Source organism: Medicago sativa, chromosome 3, assembly GCF_051527215.1.
Source record: "Medicago sativa cultivar Bolivia chromosome 3, Bolivia_mono, whole genome shotgun sequence".
Lineage (NCBI taxonomy): Eukaryota > Viridiplantae > Streptophyta > Magnoliopsida > Fabales > Fabaceae > Medicago > Medicago sativa.
The window spans coordinates 96,802,552-96,825,779 of NC_140751.1; the positions used below are offsets into that span (position 1 = coordinate 96,802,552).

A 23,228-nucleotide genomic window follows, 5' to 3' on the forward strand; every position below is an offset into this window, starting at 1 on the left:
AATGGAGGTCTTAAGGATTTGTTGAGGGAATGGAATAAACTGGGCTGTTGAAAGTCTTGATACTTATTGGGGAATAGGAATAGAACTTGGTTCGAATGATTTGACCTTTGTAAATTGCAAGGAAATTGTATGCAACTAGGCTTCAAGGTAACTGTAATAAACTTATTTTACATACTGAAAGTTTCACAACATTATACTTTCTACAATCTATATAATCACAAGCACAACAGGGCCAGATTACAATTAAAAGCACTGATTACTATATGCAGTCTCAAAAACAAATGAGGGTTTTTTAAGTCAAAATATAAAAAACTCGTTACAACCGAAGTAGCTTAACTAAATGCCAAAAGGAAAACTATTGACGGTGGCAGAGCGGCCTTGTGGCCATGATCAAGCACAAAACAACTATAACCTTTCGGATAGATACTTCGCCAGAGAATCAACTTGCTTGGTTGAGTCAAAATCTTTAACTCTCCTATGCCTTGTCTTTGTGCAAGCAAGGTAATCAACTGCAATCCATGGAAAACTCAACATCACCATATTCCCCAAACTATCTGCACTCTGGTTATCTGAGGATTTAGGCTGCAAATCAAGGGATTTCTTCACCCATTTAGGATGATATGTCACCTGATACCAGGCTGAAGCTTTTTGTTCATACAACAAATTTTTTTCTTTATCGCTTAATTCTCCAACATCTGATTTCAGTTTCTCAAAAATTTGTCTAAATTCTTTTTTCAGTGCACTGTAGGAGTGCTTCAGCCTCTCCTTAAGTTCCCCTTGCTTCCTGCTGTTGTATTTTGGCATGGACCAGATCTGTCCAGTGACAACTTCTTCTTCTGTTTTCACTTTGTATTGACCCAGTAATCCACTTAACTGGCCATCATAAGAGCACTTTTGCTCCCATGCATCAGCAATGAATTCAGAAGATCCTGGAACCTCAAGATCTGTATCATAAAGTATATCACTGGACACACAGTTAAACTCAGGAGCATCAATATCTTTATCATAGGCATCTTTGATCCGCCGGTAAAGTCTCCCCAGGATTTTCTTGGACTTGTAAGATTGGTGGTGCTCTTTCCCCATAAAATCAGGGTACAATTTCGGTTTCAAATTTGGAGGCATGGTGACAAGCTTGCCGGTCTTTGGAAAATCAACTGCAGTAGCTGCTAACTCAGCTAAGTGTACGCATTTCTCATCCAAGGCACCGTGGTCACTGGAATCAGCATGTACCACATGTGCATTGCAAATTGACCCCAACTGCTCATTCACCATGTTTCTGACAAAAAAATCTATAATGTCCTGCAGTGTGGAAGACAAAACAACTTAATACAGCTGACTCATTTTCACAACACATACTCAACAAGAAAATTCACTACTGAAGTTTGGTACATCAAGACAAGTTAAAAAAAACAATGTGCTGCAGAGTATATACGAAAACATGAGCAACATAACACAGTCACAACATTTAACTCAGATGTTATAATTGTATGTGTAGAAACAGTTCCTAATATAATCAAGTTAATGCGCAGAATTAGAAACAGTTCCTAGCATACTCAAATTGTATGCTCAATCAGAAGAAATGTTTGGCAAGTCCTTGTAGTAAACATATTGCTAATCAAAGGCATAATGCTATGAATAATTCATGCGAAAATCAACAGTCCTATATTGTTATTACCCATTTACATTCATATACAAAGCATATAGGCATTAAGTATGGAGCTACATAGATGACATTCAAAAAGCACACACCTGGACAGTGACTTGCCGTGTTTGAAGCCGGCTTTCTTGAGCAGCGTACTCCATAGGTGGCCAGCTCCTTTTACTTGGTGGAATGAGATTTCCATCCCAAGTGACAAAATATAAATCCCCGTCAAGGTCACTTCCAGAAGCTTCATCGGTATGGGGTCTATCACCCTTTTGAGGGAAAACAAGACAGTCATATAAATGATGCAAATCCGGGACATCAACTGCCTCCAAAACTCTCACATCTCCAGGGTGAAGACATGGATTTTTGGCTATAACCACTATACCTTTAATCACATGCACAGTTTTGGTCTCTGAAAATCTTGAGCCGTGCTTTGAGAAACAATTTTCAAGAGAAGGAGTAGACACTTGAACAAAGCATTGCCCTTGTTCAAGCACACCCAACTCATCTAAGACACCCATCAACCATCTGCCTGATGAAACAAAAATCCTAGACTTTTCTCTAAGGCCCCAAAGCTGTGCAGCACGTATAGAGTTTAGCATGCCTCTAAGATGAGGTTCTGTTTTGGGACTGAAGCCACAACTTAACATTATTGCTGCAGCATTTCCATGCTCGGCACAAGACTTGGTTAGAACATCATAGGCCACGTCTCGATCAACCAGCATTTGATTTAAACTTGAAAGCATTCCCTCCTGCATTTTCCAGAATATTTCATCAGGCACATCCAGAGCTGAAAGCAATGTTATAATCTGCCTGTTAAGAAAACCAGGTTGAAACCTAGTCCAGGCACAGATCTCCAAGGTAGTATGAGTGGATTGAAACTTGTTCATGCTGGGTCTCAAAGAAAGCTTTATTCCATCCCCTTTAGCAGGCCAACAGGCTACAACCCCTTTAAAACCAGCATACCTGATCTGGTAAGCCGAGGGTGCCTTATCCAATTTCAATTTTTCAGCAACTTCAACTGCAAGATCCGTAGTGATAATACCAATGCCATCAGAGAAAACATAATTATTCCTCTCCACATCAGGGAGCATCGAGTTAACTTCATTCGCAGGAACTTCTACTGATGCATATGTGGATGAGAAGCATTGCCCCATCCTAGCCGCACACTTTGCAACATTCTTCTGATTAAACCTACCCATCCAATTTCTTATAACATCACAAGTTATGTCCTTGTCCTCAGCAAAAAACCAAGCAGAACGATCTCTAAGTTGATTGGATGAAAAGGCTAAAAATGAATATTTTCGGCCACAAAAGTAAAACCCGTCTTCCAGGATTGTCTTCACCCTTTTATATATTCTCGTCTTCTGTGGGAAGGAGTTTGATGTGATTTCCTTCACAATGGGAGCAACATAATAGTTAAGAGCATAATTATTAAGTGTTTGCTGTCCTTCATCCATAAAGGTGACTCTCAAGAATCGGTCTGAAACGTCTCTAAATCTTCTGAGGACTCTATTGGACAATTCAACTTCTGGTGATATACAATAGGCTTTTGTTGGAGTAACAACTAGCCTTCTAACCTCCATAACATCATCGAGCTGCTTGGAGATCTGATAAAACTTTGGATTTCTGAGCAACCATTTTTGGACTGCTTCTAGTCTCTTAGCTGCATCAAACAGTGGGTGCTTGTAAGTACATATGTGCTTCAGAGCAGCCACATTGACATCCTTAGGTTGGTTTTTCAGCAATTCAAAAAACTTGTTTGATAAACTATACTGATTGAATATTCCTCTGTGTACAATTGCATTAATCAAGAACATTATATCAAAAGAAATGTCCTTCTGAGAATCTATGTAGAAGAAAGCATCTGACATGGGAACCCCAAAATCAGGTTCATTTTGTATCTTAGGTGGCCGGTTAAGCGGAATCTGTGGCACTCTTTGGCATCTCAAATATTCCAAGGCCTTGGTCAGTTTGGCACCATGACGAGGTGGGATTGATATTCTATAATAATTGCATCGTCCAATGGCTGCACTGGGGGTAAAGTCTGTGGTCCTGATCCAAGGATCGTCATCGTCTAACAAATCAATTATGACCGATTCATCAATGTCGTCATCGGCAGTTCTGTACCAAACCAACGGTGATGAAGCTAGACGTAATAAAACAACAAGATGGGATGTATCATCATATCTTTGGATCTCCTCTATGTCTCTAATCAAGAATCCCACCTTAAAATCACATTTTATCACTGCTTGTTTACCTATTCCTTTGAATGAGAACGCAGTATCCCTATTGAAACAAATCTTGCACATTTTGTCAAAAGGGTCCACAAGAAAGTTTACCCCTTTATCGCACCCTCTCCAAGCAACAGTAAAGTCTGCTAGGCTAACCAAAGTCCCAATTTCGACGATTACATCCGACATCTTAAAAGGAGCTTCAGTTCGCCTCCTTTGGTTCAGGAAGTTTGGATTTTGTGGCCCACTGATGACCTTTAACACCTTACCATTCAAAATTAGGTCACAGCGACCTGCAGCATTGAGGGCCTCAGTGGCAGAATCCGGCAAAGTAAAATGCACAAAGGCATGAGGCGCCACCTTCTTATAGTCATCTGTAATTTCTATCTGTGTAGTATCAGTCATAGTAAATTCTGGATATGACTCCGGAGGAGTACAAGAAGTCTTCAGACGACATCTATCAACATATCTGATCTGGGATTCCAAGTATGACACCAAATCAGAAGCTTTGACATCAGAGTCAAATCCACCTATGCTGACTTGAGTAGTAGTAAGCACTGAATCTTTTACAGTTCCTTCTAAATCCATGTTACCAATAGTCTGTAAATTCAAAATCACACAAATTGAGATTTCCACTATAAACCATACTTAATATAAAACAAAAAAATTAGGTACTGGAAAGGGAATATATTTCCATCTTGCAAAGAAAATTCAACAAATCAGTCATAAAACATTGTAAAATTGACAAAGACTATTGAGAGAAAGAGACCCAGGGAGACTGCAAATTAATTTTTGTCTTAAAAAAAAACCTAGAAATGAAAATCATGTTCCTGAGACAATCACGGCGAATTCTAACTACACAGAAACAAATTGATACCCAGAAAGGGGGAACACAAAAACATTGATGTTCTTTCATTTGAACAATATTTTATACATTGTTAGGGTTATTCATCGTAATAAACATAATGATAGGTAAGAAATAACAAAGAATCTAGAAACAATTTGACAAAGACAAGAAAGAAACCTAGAGTTTTCTTGGCGAAATCAAAGACTGTTAACCAAAATAGCAAATAGCCAAAATTGAAAACAGAACAAAGTAGCAAATTTAACACCCTTACCAATTCTCAGAAAAAGAGCGGAGGAAGGAAGTTGGGAATTGACTGATGGGTCAATGAACGAGCGAAGTGTAGTTTGTTTCGGATTCTGTTCACTTCTCTTCCTTCACACGCGGTTTGAGTGAGTGTCAATTTTAGTGTGTGACTTTCAATGTGAGGTGATCGGTTTCAGAATGTATGTACTTCCTTCATACATAACTTTACCTTTCATCTAGTATTTTTTATTTCCTTCAACAAAAAATCTATTTTTATAGGTTGTTCTCAAAAACAAAACAAAACAAAACAAAAAGTTATAGGTTTTTTTTAGGGAATTTAGTATAGCTATTTTAAAAAAATAAATATTTCAAAATTATTTTATTGCGAATAATTGTTTTTCTACCCAAAAAAATGAATATTTTTCTAGAACAAAACTTAATGCTGTTTCACAAATTTGTTTTTGTTGTTTCTCTCGTAAAAGATAGTTTTAATCTTTTAAAATAAGTATAAAAAAAATTGTCTTTTAAAAATTAAAAAACAATTTTGCGAGACAAACAACAAAAACATCACGTGTAAAATTGTGTATAAGTTTTGTCCTTCTTTTATTTTATTTTTAGAATACAAAATACTGAAACTCAAAAGTCGAAATATTTCCTTTCACTCGGAACAATTGAATCTAATAAATTGTAACCTATATTTTATGAATTGATTACATGAATTTTCAAAAAAAAACTAACATTTCAAGGTCTTAAAAAGTGTCTGGAGGCACTCGTTAACATTTTCCCTTAATATTTTCTATAAATTAGTTGCGATCATAGAAGACTTACTCGTGTTGATCCTAACTATTCATTCTTTTGGCGAGTTATGACCAAATCTAATATTGGATTGCCTCCAGTTTTGGAACACAACCCAAAAATGTTTTAATAATTGGGGGTACTCTATGTCTTTTTCTTTTTTTTACAAAATTGGGGTCATAGTTTTAAAACTTGAACTGGTTCAAACGGGAACCGATGGGGTAACCAGTTCGAAAGTGCTTGTTGGATTAGGCATGGCAACAGAGCGGGTTTAAGTATCCCCGCCCCCGCTTCCATGCACCCCCCGGTCCCCAAACCATATTGAGGGTAAAAATTGAACACTCAACCCCGCCCCCACCTCCACCCGCGGAAACTCTATTTTTATAAAATATTTAAAAAATGCATATTTTTTTCATAGCAACAAAAAATAAATTATATTAATAATTATATCTAATAAACTTTTTCAAAAGAGCAAAATAATTATAATAAACATGTTTCTAAAGAGTAATAATATATTAAAATAGGTTGGTGCTTATGGAAATAAGATTATAAAATTTAGTAAAGTAAATTTCAAAAAGCGGATGCGGAGCGGAGGTGGGTGCGGGGCGGGTATAAGCATCCCCCGCCCCTGTACTAAAAACCCAAATTTCCCCCACACCCGCACCCGCACCTAATTAAATCGGCTTTTCCCAGTTAAATTTGGGGCGGGGCGGCCGGGTGTGGGTTTTGTTGTCATGTCTATATTGGATCGATTATGTTGTCAAACCGGTGAGAACCAAACAAACCTGGTAAAAACCGACGACCAAGCAGTTTTTGCAAACCGAACAAGTCAATGCTTCAATTTGACCGTGTTTCTAATTATTTTTCAAAAAAAAAACATGTTAGTTGGCATCAGAGGGAGTCAAACACGCGACCAACGATTAAAGCAAAGGCATAAGCTTTAACCAATACAATCCAAAGAAGTTTTATGATTATTTCTACTTTTTATCTATTATATTCAAGTGTAGAAGCAAACTTTTTCACTTTGTATTTTATTATTCAAGTATTTTTTTATATATTATTGTTTTTTGGAAGCGAGTACACTATTCATGTATGCTTCAATTCTCTTTTGACTAAATGTATATGCTTCGAGTTGTTCATTTATTTTGGTCAAAAAAAAGTTGTAATTTATTTTATTTTTGATAAAAAAAATATTTAAAAAAATTCCACCATAACAACACAACCAGTGGATCATTGCTCGTATTAAAATTAAAATCATTTTTTAATATTTATTTAAATATGTATGATTTTGTATAGTATAAAATGCACATATTATGATTAATTTTGATGAGTTTTGACAATTCGTAGGTTTTATGAGTTTTTTATTTTTCGAGACTAGGTGATCTAGTTTAATCTGATTCAACACAATTTAATACATGTGTAGACCGAGTTTTACAACCGAGTTATTTGGTTTAATCCGATTCAGCCATGCGGGTCAATCAATAACACAGCGATTTAGTAAAGTAAATTTCAAAAAGCGGATGCGGGGCAGAGGTGGGTGCGGGGAGGGTATAAGCATCCCCCGCCCCTGTACTAAAAACCCAAAATTCCCCCACACCCGCACCCGCACCTAATTAAATCGGCTTTTCCCCGTTAAATTTGGGGCGGGGCGGCCGGGTGTGGGTTTTGTTGTCATGTCTATATTGGATCGGTTATGTTGTCAAACCGGTGAGAACCAGACAAACCTGGTAAAAACCGACGACCAAGCAGTTTTTGCAAACCGAACAAGTCAATGCTTCAATTTGACCGCGTTTCTAATTATTTTTCAAAAAAAAAAAACATGTTAGTTGGCACCAGAGGGAGTCAAACACGCGACCAACGATTAAAGCAAAGGCATAAGCTTTAACCAATACAATCCAAAGCAGTTTTATGATTATTTCTACTTTTTATCTATTATATTCAAGTGTAGAAGCAAACTTTTTCACTTTGTATTTTATTATTCAAGTATTTTTTTTATATATTATTGTTTTTTGGAAGCGAGTACACTGTTCATGTATGCTTCAATTCTCTTTTGACTAAATGTATATGCTTCGAGTTGTTCATTTATTTTGGTCAAAAAAAGTTGTAATTTATTTTATTTTTGATAAAAAAAATATTTAAAAAAATTCCACCATAACAACACAACCAGTGGATCATTGCTCATATTAAAATTAAAATCATTTTTTAATATTTATTTAAATATGTATGATTTTGTATAGTATAAAATGCACATATTATGATTAATTTTGATGAGTTTTGACAATTCGTAGGTTTTATGAGTTTTTTATTTTTCGAGACTAGCTGATCTAGTTTAATGTGATTCAACACAATTTAATACATGTGTAGACCGAGTTTTACAACCGAGTTATTTGGTTTAATCCGATTCAGCCATGCGGGTCAATCAATAACACAGTGATTTAGTAAAGTAAATTTCAAAAAGCGGATGCGGGGCGGAGGTGGGTGCGGGGAGGGTATAAGCATCCCCCGCCCCTGTACTAAAAACCCAAATTTCCCCCACACCCGCACCCGCACCTAATTAAATCGGCTTTTCCCCGTTAAATTTGGGGTGGGGCGGCCGGGTGTGCGTTTTGTTGTCATGTCTATATTGGATCGGTTATGTTGTCAAACCGGTGAGAACCGGACAAACCTGGTAAAAACCGACGACCAAGCAGTTTTTGCAAACTGAACAAGTCAATGCTTCAATTTGACCGCGTTTCTAATTATTTTTCAAAAAAAAAAAACATGTTTGTTGGATCAGAGGGAGTCAAACACGCGACCAACGATTAAAGCAAAGGCATAAGCTTTAACCAATACAATCCAAAGCAGTTTTATGATTATTTCTACTTTTTATCTACTATATTCAAGTGTAGAAGCAAACTTTTTCACTTTGTATTTTATTATTCAAGTATTTTTTTTATATATTATTGTTTTTTGGAAGCGAGTACACTGTTCATGTATGCTTCAATTCTCTTTTGACTAAATGTATATGCTTCGAGTTGTTCATTTATTTTGGTCAAAAAAAGTTGTAATTTATTTTATTTTTGATAAAAAAAATATTTAAAAAAATTCCACCAGAACAACACAACCAGTGTATCATTGCTCATATTAAAATTAAAATCATTTTTTAATATTTATTTAAATATGTATGATTTTGTATAGTATGAAATGCACATATTATGATTAATTTTGATGAGTTTTGACAATTCGTAGGTTTTATGAGCTTTTTATTTTTCGAGACTAGCTGATCTAGTTTAATGTGATTCAACACAATTTAATACATGTGTAGACCGAGTTTTACAACCGAGTTATTTGGTTTAATCCGATTCAGCCATGCGGGTCAATCAATAACACAGTGATTTAGTAAAGTAAATTTCAAAAAGCGGATGCGGGGCGGAGGTGGGTGCGGGGAGGGTATAAGCATCCCCCGCCCCTGTACTAAAAACCCAAATTTCCCCCACACCCGCACCCGCACCTAATTAAATCGGCTTTTCCCCGTTAAATTTGGGGCGGGGCGGCCGGGTGTGCGTTTTGTTGTCATGTCTATATTGGATCGGTTATGTTGTCAAACCGGTGAGAACCAGACAAACCTGGTAAAAACCGACGACCAAGCAGTTTTTGCAAACTGGACAAGTCAATGCTTCAATTTGACCGCGTTTCTAATTATTTTTCAAAAAAAAAAAACATGTTTGTTGGATCAGAGGGAGTCAAACACGCGACCAACGATTAAAGCAAAGGCATAAGATTTAGCCAATACAATCCAAAGCAGTTTTATGATTATTTCTACTTTTTATCTACTATATTCAAGTGTAGAAGCAAACTTTTTCACTTTGTATTTTATTATTCAAGTATTTTTTTATATATTATTGTTTTTTGGAAGCGAGTACACTATTCATGTATGCTTCAATTCTCTTTTGACTAAATGTATATGCTTCGAGTTGTTCATTTATTTTGGTCAAAAAAAGTTGTAATTTATTTTATTTTTGATAAAAAAAATATTTAAAAAAATTCCACCAGAACAACACAACCAGTGGATCATTGCTCATATTAAAATTAAAATCATTTTTTAATATTTATTTAAATATGTATGATTTTGTATAGTATAAAATGCACATATTATGATTAATTTTGATGAGTTTTGACAATTCGTAGGTTTTATGAGTTTTTTATTTTTCGATACTAGGTGATCTAGTTTAATCTGATTCAACGCAATTTAATACATGTGTAGACCGAGTTTTACAACTGAGTTATTTGGTTTAATCCGATTCAGTCATGCGGGTCAATCAATAACACAGTGGTTGAACCAATGATACAGTGACCTTACGGAGTCGATGATCAATCCGGTTTTTAAAACTATGATTGGGATACCACTATAATATTCCGATTAATTCTATATTTTTTTTATATTTCCCTCATAAGTTACAAGTATATATGTGTCATGATTTTTTAAAAAGAAGTATCAAGTGTATAATATAAACTTTAAGTTTACCATTAATATGAATTTACAATACATTTTGTGTGTATTAAAAACTTCAAATTTACAATATAAGTACATTTTTTACAAAGGGGTGTTTTTGTATAGAACAGAAAAATATAGGATACACTCCCAATTTGTTGAGTTACATTTAACGATTCTCTTTCTTTTATTTCACCTTCGATTGGTCCAAAATGAATACATATGGTGCCATTGCATATTCTATTATTTATTTAAGATTTTTCAAATTCTGACTGCGTCAAAATAAAAAAATCAATAATTCTGATTATTATAGTTTTTAGATAATTTATTCAAGATTTTTCAAATTCTGACCGCGTCAAAATAAAAAAATCAATAATTCTGATTATTATAGTTTTTAGATAATGTGAGTCCAAATATAGCTTCTGGACAATTCACTACGTTGCATCCTATGACCGTGGAATTATCCAAAAGTACCATGGAATAGCACTAGGTTGCCCAAGGCCAAGAGAATATTCTAAATCTAACAAGACAAGAAGAGTAACACATATAATAGAATTATACTGTTATATACCCGCATTGTATTTTTATATAGGGAAAAACCGGCCAAACCAATGCAAATGTTGAACATGGAACATAATTTAATACTAATTCATCAGTTTAAATACACTTGAATCATCTCCATTTGAACACTCCCTTTGATCACTCCCTTGTGCAAAAAGTGAGCAAAGGATCCTTAACATTGTCATGAAGTTCTGGAAGATCTTGAAGAGCCAAATCGAGCAGACCCTGCCTGAATGGCGTGACCAGTTCTTGTCCTACAAAATCTTGAAGAAACAGTTGAAGGCTATGTGTCCCAAAGATGCTCACACCCCTCCCAAATGGGATGCTCACCAGGTCAGCCACTTCCTTTGCCTATTGGAGGTTGAGATTGACAAGTTCAACACTTTCTTTGTTAACAAGGAAGAAGAATACATCATCAAATGGAAGGTAACATAAACATAGATAGCCTTATTTTTAAATTTGTCTTATGCCTCAATATGTATTGGTCTGGCCCTGACATATGTTGTATGTTTCGCAATTTTCTTTATGCAGGAGTTGCAAGACAGAGTTGACAGAGTCATGGATTATTCAGATGTTGAGTTGATGTCATTATGGAGGGAAATAGTTGACTTCCATGGAGAGATGGTTCTGTTGGAGAACTATAGTGCACTTAACTACACAGGCATGATCTAAATTCTAATCTAAGATTTGATATAGTCATATATGCATGAATAATGTAACTGTTGACTTATGTGTAGTGTACGTTTTTAATTCATTTGAAAGAGAAATTTATTAGATTATATATCATGAATGTTTATGCAGGTTTAGTGAAGATAATAAAGAAACACGATAAGCGAACTGGTGGACTACTTCGCTTGCCGTTTATCCAAGAGGTTCTGAACCAGCCCTTTTTCGAAACTGATGTGCTTAACAACCTCGTTAAGGAGTGTGAGGTGCTACTGAACATTCTTTTTACCAACAATGATGGCCCTTCTTGCCCTTGCACATCAACTAGTGAGGAAAATGAAGAAAATAAAGAGAAGTTGATGCAGGTTCCTGAAGAAATTGCTGAAATTGAAAATATGGAGAATGTGCTCATCAAGCTAACTTTATCAGCATTGCGTACCTTGGAAGAAATTCGCGGTCAAAGCTCAACAGTAAGTGTTTTCTATTTAGTCTTTGTAATTATGAAAGGTGATACAACTAGTATATGTATGAGTTTTGCTCATGTATGCGGAGTTTTTGCAGAAGCAAGGGGTAAAAACTAAAACGTCAGGTGAAGCTTGTGGAGACAAAAGGAAAATGTAGCACATGATTCATAGAATGGATCCTGAAGCTACTCGTCTTGGTCAAAATAATATGAACCGTCTTTAAGAGATATCTTACTATTAGCATCAATTATGGTTGTGAATTGTGATGACCTGAATATTTATTTATACTGTTATAGATGAATAACTAAATAAGTAGTTTATAGAAGGAAATCAAGGCTGTTTTGCCATTCAATGAAGTATGTAATAATGGGATTAATATTTGATATACATTAGAACATCTATGTTTCCTTGAGCATCAGTATGATAGTGTCCTGCATTTTTTTATTTTTTTTTTAGCAACCACTATGGCTACAAGTGAACTGAGATAGCTAAACACAGTTTAAAGAGTGAAAAGTATTTGAAGCAAAACAATTAATATATATATGCTTGTATGTACTGAACTTGTTCGCAGTCGTTGGATCTGTCCCTCCCTACTGGTCATATGTGCTCAAGAAGCCACCGATAAATCCAGCTCCATTGCAATTCCCACATAACATCTCCTTCCTGCCTCTGGAGTAAAAAACGATGAACAATAATAATATAAGGCACATTGTGGAATTCAATATGAACAATATCGTTCCTCCCTACTGATCATAAGGCTTCATTGTATTCTAGAGGACTCAACATTCAAAAATTTGCATTTAACAATTAGGTTTTCTTTTCTGTATCAGATCATAGAATGCACATAAAATAGAATGATTTTACTAATTAGGTACCCGCAAAGCCAACAGGAGGCACCAGCTTTAAACAGTCCATCGAAAATATCAACAGAGTTCACTCCGCTACCTTTGCATTGAGAGCAGACAATAGCTCCTGTTAATTACACAAAATATAAGTAAACTTTCAAGCCGTAGATGTATATTTTCTCTTGTTTTCGCCTTCAACAACCACAAATACATTACAAGAAGCACTGTTGTTCAATATCAACGATTTACATGCTCATAACGGAAAAAAAAAAAAAAAAGTAAATTAAAATTGAATATTTACTAGCTAACCTTATAAAATCATATGTCATCTTACCATTTCCATCACAATCAGCACAGATGACACTATTTGGTTTTGTGTTTTGTTGGTTGTCATTTGTAGCCTACATAATAAATAAATAATTAAAAGCTTAATAATACAAACATTGCTAACTATTTTACATTGAAGTATACAAGTATATGCCCATAAATGTACCTTTGCAGTGACAAGGCAATATTTATCTGTGGGAGGGCCTTGGAACCCATAATTGACCCTGAAATGTTTTCGGTTCGTATTTGTATTGCTTATTATGTTGAGACCTGAACATTCAGAAGTTTGAACACAGAAAATTTTAGTGCCAAGACATGAAGGTGTTAGGCAAAGAGCAGATACCATTGGAAAATTAAAAGGATAAAGAGATATTTTGTTGGTAATGGACGTTGGACACTACCGTTAAGGGGAAGAATGGATGATTGAGATATTATTGTAGTTCAGATAAGATATTTTTCGACTAAACCACCATATATATATTAGTCGCTTCTTTATAAACCACACTCTCAAATTAATCCCTATTGGGAAAAACCCAAGTCCCACATCGGATAGATAAGACTCTTATATAGAGGAGGCAATCCTCACCTTATAAGCCGGTTTTGTATGGATGAGTTAGGCCTCGATATTCGCTACAATCCCGACTCTATGTTAATATTTTAAAAAAAGTTCATGTCTTTGTTAAAAAAAATCAAGTTCATGTCTTTGTTAAAAAAAATCAATTAAGTCTCTTGTTATATGTGTCAAAGACTAATTGAGAAAATTTTGACAAACACAATAACTCGTTTGAAATATTAATAGAATCATGAACTAATTTGAGAGTTATTTATAAAGACAGAGATCAAATTAATGGTTTACTCAATATTTTTCTTTTGACAAACACAATAACTAGTTTGAAATATTAATAGAATCATGAACTAATTTGAGAGTTATTTATAAAGACAAAGATCAAATTAATGGTTTACTCAATATTTTTCTTTTCAGATAAGAATAAAATTGTTTTAAGAGTGCTAGGGATATCTATTTCAACAATCACCTATACATTCACTTTTTTATCGAATTAAATCTATACGAAACATATTATTAAAGTATCAACCTTATATTGGTTTCACTCAATGATAACAAAAAAAATTATAAGTACAATTCATTCGGTTGTCATCAGTGTTAGGAAGATTGTATAGCTTAACTTATTGTATCGAGTTTTGGGATTCACTATCCACCAATCTTTAAAAAAAAATGTATATATGTTTTTTTTTTCTGACATCAAATGCTCATATATTAAAGCAACGCTACAAGATTATGTTCTTCAATTAAAAAAATAATCTCAAAGTAAAACAAACGTGCAGAAATATAAGCAAGTTTCTCGCATGATTAATTAGAAAGGAAGAAAATAAACTACGAATATGATAACGATCATTTTTTTTTGTTTTGCGCAGATAAAATACATAAAATTTACAATGGGTGCGATTTAAACGATGTTTTGCATATAAAATTGAAAGTTATTTAATAGAAACATTACATTAATTTTGATATTTTGAAAATAATCACGAGTTTTAAAAAATTTATTTTATTGACTTTCTCATATATGTATATAAAAAATTGTTTTCACGTTGTTAGCCAATATATTTTACTAGCTGTAATAAATGTGGTCAAAGTATAGTTGACCTAGATTCACAGAAGATTCGAACAGAGTGTTGTGTTGAAAGCAAATATGGGTTCGAAGATGGCAGAAGACTTCGATAAAGCAGTTTTCGAAGGTGGTTATCAGCAGTTATTCTTTAAGTCAGTTTTTATTTTAAGTTTGTTTTCAAATAAGGAAAACTGTCGACTTGTGGCAGTTGTAGTTTTAGTTTCAAAGAAATGTAGTTATTTCTAGACTTAGTATAAATAGTAGTTTTTCATAGGAAAAACAGGTCACAATTCCGTCATACAAACTTACACTCAAAGTATCCGTATGGAAGCGAGAAACGAGTCACAAGTTGCAATGTATGAATCTGTGTACCAACTTTTGTTTAATCAATGCAATTTACCCTTTGTTCTTTAAGTGTTCTTGCACTTTACTTTATCAAGTTCGATTGAGTTCAAGTGGATTGAATTCGATTGTTTTTTGTCATATTTCTTACATTTTTGACACCAAAAACACAGAATTTCTAACAACAAGAACAAACACAATATGTCCTAAGATTTACTGGTTGATCTTGCAAGTTACCATTTGTAAACCAGCGGTTGTTTACGAAAATCCAACGTAAACAAATTGGCACGCCCAGTGGGACCGTTTGTGTTTTTGTTTATAGTTTTGTTAGAGTTTCTTTTAATTCTGGTTTGTTTTGTTGTGTATGCAATTAAGAAACAAGAAATTGCTTCTTAATATGACACGCGCTAACAACCAAAAGAAAACAAATCCAACATCTTCAAATGAAGATGTGGATCAAGTGACGGTTGAAGATGATGTTTCATCCCCAGGGAATGTTAGAACATCACAGGCTGTTCCAACTAGTAATACAGTCACTCAAATATCGTCTCAGGCCATGCCTTCGATGGCCACAGTAATTTCTCAAGCCATGCCTTCGATGGTTACCCAAACTTCCCATGATTATCCAAATAATACTTCTATTCAAGGGGTTTGGGATCATAGATCAATGCCGTATGGTATGCCATCATCATTGATGCAAGGCTTACAAACTAGTGGTAATATGTTTTCAGAGAATTTAAATGTTTCATTACCACAACTTTTTGGTCCTGGGGTATCTACAACATATAGAAGTCCCCAACAAAATTTAACCAACGCTTCTATGGCTGCCATTAGGCAAACTATGGAAGAAACTAATCATGATATGGTTAATATGATGACCCAACAAATTGGTACTGTCATAAATCCTTTGATTCGAGATACCAACACTAGTTATCAACGGTTGTCTGATCAAATGGAAAGAATTGCCAATTTCTTTGGCGCTCCACCAATCCAAAATAACCCATTGCCTCAAAATCGAAATGTGAGGGCAATTGAAATAATTGCTGATGAACCAGTGGTTCGAAATCATGAAAATTTTGTCCAACCACAAGTAGTACAACCACAAGTTCAGGCAGAACCTGAAAGACAACCCATTTTGGTTAACAGAAACCAAGATGCCGATCAAGTGGTTTTACAAGCCCGTCGGAACAATTTCGATGGTCAGAATAATATAGCGGGTATTGTCGAGGCTTTGTTAGCCCAAAATGGTTTTAATATGGGTTTACGTAGACCAAATTTTGCGTCTCCTTTGTCTGAGTATGTTTTAGACGCTGAATTGCCTAGAAATTGGAAAATTCCAAAGTTTACCAAATTTGCTGGAGAAACTAATGAATCTACTGTCGAACACATTGCTAGGTTTCTCATGGAAGCAGGAAATATTGCAGAAAATGAAAATTTGAGAATGAAATATTTCCCAAGTTCTTTGACAAAAAATGCTTTTACTTGGTTTACAACTTTACCTCCTCATTCAATTTATAGTTGGAACCAATTAGAAAAAGCCTTTCATGAACAATTTTACATGGGTCAATCTAAGATTAGTTTGAAAGAATTGGCCAGTGTTCGACGTAAAAGTCATGAGTCAATCGATGATTATCTCAATAGGTTTCGTCTCCTTAAGGCTAGATGTTTTACTTCTGTTCCAGAATATGAATTAGTCGAAATGGCTGCTGGTGGCCTCGATTATTCTGTTCGGAAGAAATTAGATACCCAGTACTTAAGAGACATGGCCCAATTGGCAGACAGAGTTCGACAAGTTGAAAGACTTAAAGCTGAAAAAACTAGAACTCATAACAAATTTCCCAAAAAAGAAAAAATTGCCTATATAGAAACAGGAGATAGTGAACCCGAATTCGATTGGGGTTTAGATATCATTGAAGACAATGATATAAACCTGGCAGAATTAAAAGATGGACCTCCATATGCTTGTAAAATGTTGAGGCCATCCAATGGAAAGAATCCTGAAGATCCCAAGAATGATAAATATCCTTCTAAAACTTATACTTTTGATATTACTAAAAGTGAAGAAATTTTTGATCTTTTAGTTAATGATGGCATAATATTAGTGCCACCTAATATGAAGTTACCTCCTTTGGAACAAAGGAAGAAAAGAGGATTTTGTAAATTCCATGGTTTTTTAGGTCATAACCTATCTCGATGTACTCGTTTCAGGGATTCTGTACAAAAAGCTCTTGATGAAGGGAGGCTGAAATTTGGAGAGAAATCAAAACAACAAGTGGATGGAGATCCTATGAAAAAGGCAGAGTCCATGTTTGCTGATGTGTCTACCAATGTGGTAGAATCCATGTTTGCTGGTATTTCTATCAATATGGTGGAAATTTCAGATAATATTGATGTAGAAATGGTTACTGAGGACCATCGAATTGAAGAGCCAGTGGTTACTGAAGATCAATTGGCCAAGGAAATGGAGAAAGCATATCCAAAGGCTGAAGAAGATTTGGTTGATTTTTTAAATCGATGTAAAATATCTAACACCCATGCTATGCTTTGTCCTCGATGCAGTGCAGTGTTCGATAAAGAAGCTGCGAAATCAGTTGAAGGATATCAACCTCAAACAAAACGTAAAGGAGGGTGGTTCGAGAACCGTTCTAAGTTTGGCTTTAACAAAAGAGGTGTTCCTTACAAGATGAAAACTTCAGAGAAGTATCAAGTGAAGAACCATAAGAAGACGTTCGTTCCTTCATCGAAGTCTCCTATTGATACTTGGGTTTTCTCTGGAGGCAAGAAAACTGGTCATTCTGCGCCTCCAGCACCACCAACAAAATGGGTAAAAAGAGTTGTCAAAGTTCCAGACCAACCAGAGAGTTCTAATCCTAACAAGTATGCTTACAAAAATAACTATAAAGGTAAGAATCCTATGACTAGAACTCAATGGCGCCGTTTTCAACGCCAGAAAAAGGAAGGAGTTTTGAAAGACGTCACTAATGGTGACAAAAGTAAGGGAAAACAACCAATAGTTTTCGAAATGGTTAAAAAACCAGCTACTGAAAGAATTTTCCCTCCATTATCTTCTGCTTTAAACATCCCTAAAGGGGATGATGATATTCTAACTTCTACTTTTTCAGATTCTGAACCAAGTCTTGACATTATATGTGTGGTTTCTGTACTACCAATTAAATATGCACATGATGTATCTTCGAAGGCCAATCATGATGATGAATGTGATTTCACTGAGGAAATGGCTCGTCATAGGCCTCTATGTTATTATGTTATGAATAATGGCTGTATCGAAGATCAACATGCAGTGTTCGAGAAACCTGATGATAGCATGAAGCTTCATTTAAAGCCTTTGTTTATTCAAGCTAAATTAAATGGTGTTGGAATTAACAAAGTATTAGTAGATGGTGGTGCTACTGTTAATCTCCTACCACAATCTTTTCTAAGGAAACTTGGTATTTCTGAATGTGATTTGAAACCACATAATGTAGTGCTCACTAATTATGAGGGATCTACTGGACAATCTCTTGGTGCCATCGAACTAGAATTGGTAGTAGGAAGCATAACCAGAGCAACTGTGTTTTTGGTAGTTCCTTCTAAAGCCAATTTCAATGCATTATTAGGAAGGGAGTGGATCCATGCTGTAGGTGCAGTTCCTTCTACAATGCATCAAAGGATTGTGATTTGGAGGAAAGATGGTTTGGTAGAGAATATTGAGGCTGATCAGAGTTATTATTTCAAAGCTGAAGTTGATAATCAAGATATTAACAAAAAGAACTTTGACAAACAACTTCAATTTATTGCACCATTCATGGAAAATGATGCATCAAGTTCTATGACTAAAGAAGAAAAATTCTTTGTAAAACTTGCTCCAGAATGGGGTTTTCGTTGGAAAACTGCATTCGACGATGACTTCGTAGTGGTGAACAACGAAGATTGCCATGAGAAAATACCTGTAAAGGAGAAAGATTTGCTGAAGACAAGAAGTACTTCGTACAAGAGGGTTACTGATGACCAAGGATGTTCAGCAAAGGGAATCTCACCAACCAGGTGGGATATCAATAATTGATCAATGGTTGAGCCCAGCATATGGGAAAAGATTACGGCTTATGTAGCCGAGAAAAACTTCGATTTGGCTGAAACAGCCAAAGAAGAAGAGGTCTTCGATGCTTCAGTAGGAAATAATTCTGATGACCTCATTGATGATAAAAAATTAGACTGTATTTATGATGATGAACCTTTGGGTTTTGAAGAAGATCCAATGGGATCTACAATAAAAATGAAGGCCCAAGATCCTCTTGAAGAAGTGGATATAGGAGATGGTTCTGTAAAAAGACCAACATACATAAGTTCAAAGATTCCTAAGAGCTTCAAAGATCGAATTGTGGCGCTTTTGAAAAATTACAAGGATTGCTTTGCTTGGGATTATCATGAAATGCCTGGTTTGAGTAGAAAGGTAGTAGAGTTGCAATTGCCAATCAGGACAGACAAGAAACCAGTGAAGCAAATTCCAAGAAGGTTTGCACCAGAGATTCTACCAAAAATAAAAGAAGAGATCGAAAGACTCCTCAAATGTGGCTTCATCAGACCTGCAAGGTATGTTGATTGGTTAGCTAATGTAGTTCCTGTTAAAAAGAAAAATGGTAGTATAAGAGTTTGTATTGATTTTAGAGATTTAAATCTCGCTACTCCCAAAGATGAATATCCTATGCCAGTAGCAGAAATGTTGGTAGATTCTGCAGCAGGTTTCGAATATTTGAGTATGCTTGATGGTTATTCAGGTTATAATCAAATATTTATTGCTGAAGAAGATGTTTCTAAAACAGCATTTCGATGCCCAGGAGCATTAGGATGTTATGAGTGGATAGTAATGCCATTTGGTCTTAAAAATGCTGGTGCTATATATCAAAGAGCAATGAATTCAATGTTTCATGATTTTATTGAAGATTTTATGCAAATTTACATTGATGATATTGTTGTGAAATCATCTTCCGAAAACAAACACTTAGAACATTTACGTTTATCATTCGAAAGGATGAGACAATATGGATTGAAAATGAATCCATTAAAATGTGCGTTTGGTGTTTGTGCAGGTGATTTTTTAGGATTTGTTGTCCATAAAAAGGGCATCGAAATCAATCAAAATAAGACTAAAGCTATAATGGAGGCTAAAGCACCCTCTACCAAAAAAGAGTTGCAGTCTTTATTAGGCAAAATAAATTTCCTCAGAAGATTTATCTCTAATCTCAGTGGCAGAGCGCAAGCATTCTCGTCATTACTTCGATTAAAGAAAGAGGAAATTTTTAGATGGGAGCCTGAACACCAAAAGGCATTTGAAGACATAAAGTCATATTTATCTAATCCTCCTATTCTTTCACCTTTGTTGAAAAACAAGAAGATGAAGTTATATATAGCATCATCTGAAAGAACTATAGGGAGTATGTTAGCACAAGAGGATGAAAATGGTATAGAAATAGCCATTTATTATCTTAGTAGAGTTTTAAGTGATGTTGAAACAAGATATCATCCTAGTGAGAAACTATGTCTTTGTTTATATTTCTCATGTATGAAACTTAAACATTATATAAAGCCTTTTGATGTTTATGTTTATTCCCATTTCGATATTATTAAGCACATGTTATCTAAACCTATTCTACATAGTAGAGTTGGTAAATGGGCTTTGGCACTCACAGAATATTCTTTAACTTATCAATCTTTGAAAACTGTGAAAGGCCAAATAGTGGCTGATTTTATTGCTGATCATTCCATTGAAGAACCTGTGACTGGGGGCATCGAAACATTTCCATGGACATTGTATTTCGATGGGTCTAGTCATAAAAATGGTTCTGGAATAGGTATAGTTATAGTTTCACCAACAAATGAAGTAACCAAATATAAATTTCGAATTAGCCAATATTGTTCGAATAATGAGGCAGAATATGAAGCCTTAATAAATGGTTTAGAGATTTTGCTCGAACTGGGGGCAAAATGTTTAATTATTAGAGGTGATTCTGAATTAGTAATAAAGCAAATAACAAAAGAATATAAATGCCTCAAAGAAACTTTGATAATGTATTACACTATAGTTAATACATTACTTAAACATTTTGTTCAAATTGAAGTTCAACATGTTCCTAGAACAGAAAATCAAGAAGCTAATGATTTAGCTCAATTGGCTTCTGGGTACAAACTTTCGAAGGGACAAGAGCAAGAGGTAATTGAAATTAAAACAAAGCGTAATTCGATAGACATTGTGCCTAACAAATTGTTAAGACCAAAACTTGGGGGCATGGAAGCATCTCAAGGATACCTTCAGAGTGCAAAATTTTCTGAAATTTTGGTCATTAACAATTTGGATGATGATGATTGGCGAAAACCCATAGTCAATTTTTTGGAAAATCCAGATGGCACAACTTGTAGGAAAGTCAAATATAGAGCCTTGAGTTATATGATAATAGGCAATGAATTATTTAAAAAGACTCCAGAAGGAGTTTTACTCAAATGCCTTAGTGAAGCAGAAGCATATTTGGCTGTATCGAATACTCATAGTGGTGCTTGTGGTACACATCAAGCAGGCCATAAAATAAAATGGCTTTTGTTTCGACAAGGTGTTTATTGGCCAACCATGTTAAAAGATTGCATAAACTTTGCTAAAGGTTGTAAAGAGTGTCAAGAACATGCTGGAATTCAAAAAGTACCAGCTAGTGAATTACATTCAATAGTAAAACCTTGGCCATTTAGAGGATGGGCTTTAGATGTAATTGGGGAAATCAAACCTAAGTCATCCAAAGGCTACAAATATATTTTGGTTGGAATAGATTATTTCACTAAATGGATAGAAGCTGTTCCACTAAAAGATGTGACTCAAGATGAAGTTATAAACTTCATTCAAAAATTTATTATTTATAGATTTGGCATACCAGAAACTATTACTACAGATCAAGGATCTGTATTTACTGGTCGAAAGATGGCAAAATTTGCTGAAGAAATGGGATATAAATTGTTGACTTCAACACCATATTATGCTCAAGCAAATGGTCAGGTAGAAGCAGCAAATAAGAATTTGATTACTATAATCAAAAGAAAAGCTAGCCAAAAGAAAAAACCCAAAGAATGGCATGAGTTTCTTTATGAAGCTTTATGGGCAGTTCGAACTTCTCCTAAAGAATCCATAAATACTACTCCTTTTCGATTAACATATGGCCATGATGCTGTATTGCCAACAGAAATCTTACTTCAATCTACTCGAATTCAAAGACAAATCGAAATCCCAACAAATCAATATTTGGATATGATGTTGGATGAATTAGTAGATATTGATGAAGAAAGATTAATGGCTTTAGAAGTGCTTACAAAGCAAAAAGAAAGAATAGCAAAAGCCTATAACAAAAGAGTTAAATCGAAATTATTCCTGCAAGGAGACTTAGTTTGGAAAGTTATTTTGCCTATGGATAAAAAGGATCGATGTTTAGGAAAATGGTCTCCTAGTTGGGAAGGACCATGGAAAATTCTAAGAGTTTTCTCGAATAATGCGTATGAGATCGAGGAACTGCAAGAAGATCAGAGAATTCTACGCATAAACGGTAAATATTTGAAAAAATATAAACCGATGTTACAAGAAATTAAAATTACACAAGAGTAATTTGATTCGAAATAAAAACTTGGCATTAATTTTTTTTTTTTTTTTAAAAAAAAAAATGCCAACTGATGGGCAGGTTACATCGAAATGCTTAAAATGGAAAAACCATTACAAAAGAAAACACAAAGTACTTAAAGACAAAAAAGCATTTAGAAATGGTTTTCACCATTCAGTTACAATCCCAAAACGATCGAGAAACCAGCGAATTTCTGTATCGAGACGACATCTGAAGCAAGCATTGACCAGGTAGTAGTCATGATCTGGCCCAGGTAGAAGTGAATACCAGCCTCCAATTCTCCCATCTCCTGCACAGTTGTGGTAGTTGTTGCAAAAACGACGCCTAGTAAGCCAAATAGGCATGGGCCTATTCCACCAAGGACAGCGAAATCGATAAGTTGAAGTTTCCCCCAAAATGTCGCTTCGAAATTCTGCCAATCGATGTGTCCATGCAAGATCTTTGAAGTCTTCGAGGATGTTTTCTGGCATAGGCATAGAGAGCGCATTGATGAGAAGAAGGTAGTACCTTG

At 35.0% G+C, this 23,228-nt stretch overlaps 4 protein-coding genes across 4 annotated transcripts; 2 read left to right on the top strand and 2 right to left on the bottom strand.

The window, feature by feature from the left end:
* Nucleotides 1-237: 237 nt before the first annotated feature.
* RDR6 (RNA-dependent RNA polymerase 6) lies at nucleotides 238-5,149 on the bottom strand. Its single transcript, XM_085756456.1, has 3 exons — nucleotides 4,998-5,149; nucleotides 1,750-4,479; nucleotides 238-1,299 (listed from the first exon to the last, which is right to left on the bottom strand). The coding sequence occupies exons 2-3, from the start codon at nucleotides 4,465-4,467 to the stop codon at nucleotides 406-408; spliced, it is 3,612 nt and encodes a 1,203-aa protein (XP_085612582.1). The 5' UTR covers nucleotides 4,468-4,479; nucleotides 4,998-5,149; the 3' UTR covers nucleotides 238-405.
* Nucleotides 5,150-10,832: 5,683 nt separating this feature from the next.
* Nucleotides 10,833-12,344, top strand: LOC146942496 (SPX domain-containing protein 2-like). The gene is made up of 4 exons (XM_085756458.1): nucleotides 10,833-11,222; nucleotides 11,328-11,457; nucleotides 11,598-11,932; nucleotides 12,024-12,344. The coding sequence occupies exons 1-4, from the start codon at nucleotides 10,980-10,982 to the stop codon at nucleotides 12,081-12,083; spliced, it is 768 nt and encodes a 255-aa protein (XP_085612584.1). The 5' UTR covers nucleotides 10,833-10,979; the 3' UTR covers nucleotides 12,084-12,344.
* LOC146942497 (protein BUNDLE SHEATH DEFECTIVE 2, chloroplastic-like) lies at nucleotides 12,243-13,564 on the bottom strand. Its single transcript, XM_085756460.1, has 4 exons — nucleotides 13,265-13,564; nucleotides 13,106-13,172; nucleotides 12,802-12,898; nucleotides 12,243-12,595 (listed from the first exon to the last, which is right to left on the bottom strand). The coding sequence occupies exons 1-4, from the start codon at nucleotides 13,442-13,444 to the stop codon at nucleotides 12,517-12,519; spliced, it is 423 nt and encodes a 140-aa protein (XP_085612586.1). The 5' UTR covers nucleotides 13,445-13,564; the 3' UTR covers nucleotides 12,243-12,516.
* Nucleotides 13,565-19,011: 5,447 nt separating this feature from the next.
* On the top strand, nucleotides 19,012-20,291 carry LOC146942498 (uncharacterized). The gene is made up of 2 exons (XM_085756459.1): nucleotides 19,012-19,658; nucleotides 20,156-20,291. The coding sequence occupies exons 1-2, from the start codon at nucleotides 19,135-19,137 to the stop codon at nucleotides 20,157-20,159; spliced, it is 528 nt and encodes a 175-aa protein (XP_085612585.1). The 5' UTR covers nucleotides 19,012-19,134; the 3' UTR covers nucleotides 20,160-20,291.
* Nucleotides 20,292-23,228: the final 2,937 nt, after the last annotated feature.

Excerpts from the sequence above, each read along its gene's own strand:
- LOC146942496 (XM_085756458.1), top strand. The coding sequence starts at position 10,980 with ATGAAGTTCTGGAAGATCTTGAAGAGCCAAATCGAGCAGACCCTGCCT. Across the intron at positions 11,223-11,327 it reads AATACATCATCAAATGGAAG|GAGTTGCAAGACAGAGTTGA; the intron begins GTAACATAAACA and ends TTCTTTATGCAG. Across the intron at positions 11,458-11,597 it reads TAGTGCACTTAACTACACAG|GTTTAGTGAAGATAATAAAG; the intron begins GCATGATCTAAA and ends ATGTTTATGCAG.
- LOC146942497 (XM_085756460.1), bottom strand. The coding sequence starts at position 13,444 with ATGGTATCTGCTCTTTGCCTAACACCTTCATGTCTTGGCACTAAAATT. Across the intron at positions 13,173-13,264 it reads ATTGCCTTGTCACTGCAAAG|GCTACAAATGACAACCAACA; the intron begins GTACATTTATGG and ends TTTATTATGTAG. Across the intron at positions 12,899-13,105 it reads TGCTGATTGTGATGGAAATG|GAGCTATTGTCTGCTCTCAA; the intron begins GTAAGATGACAT and ends TGTAATTAACAG.
- LOC146942498 (XM_085756459.1), top strand. The coding sequence starts at position 19,135 with ATGGTTGAGCCCAGCATATGGGAAAAGATTACGGCTTATGTAGCCGAG.
- RDR6 (XM_085756456.1), bottom strand. The coding sequence starts at position 4,467 with ATGGATTTAGAAGGAACTGTAAAAGATTCAGTGCTTACTACTACTCAA. Across the intron at positions 1,300-1,749 it reads CACGGCAAGTCACTGTCCAG|GACATTATAGATTTTTTTGT; the intron begins GTGTGTGCTTTT and ends TCCACACTGCAG.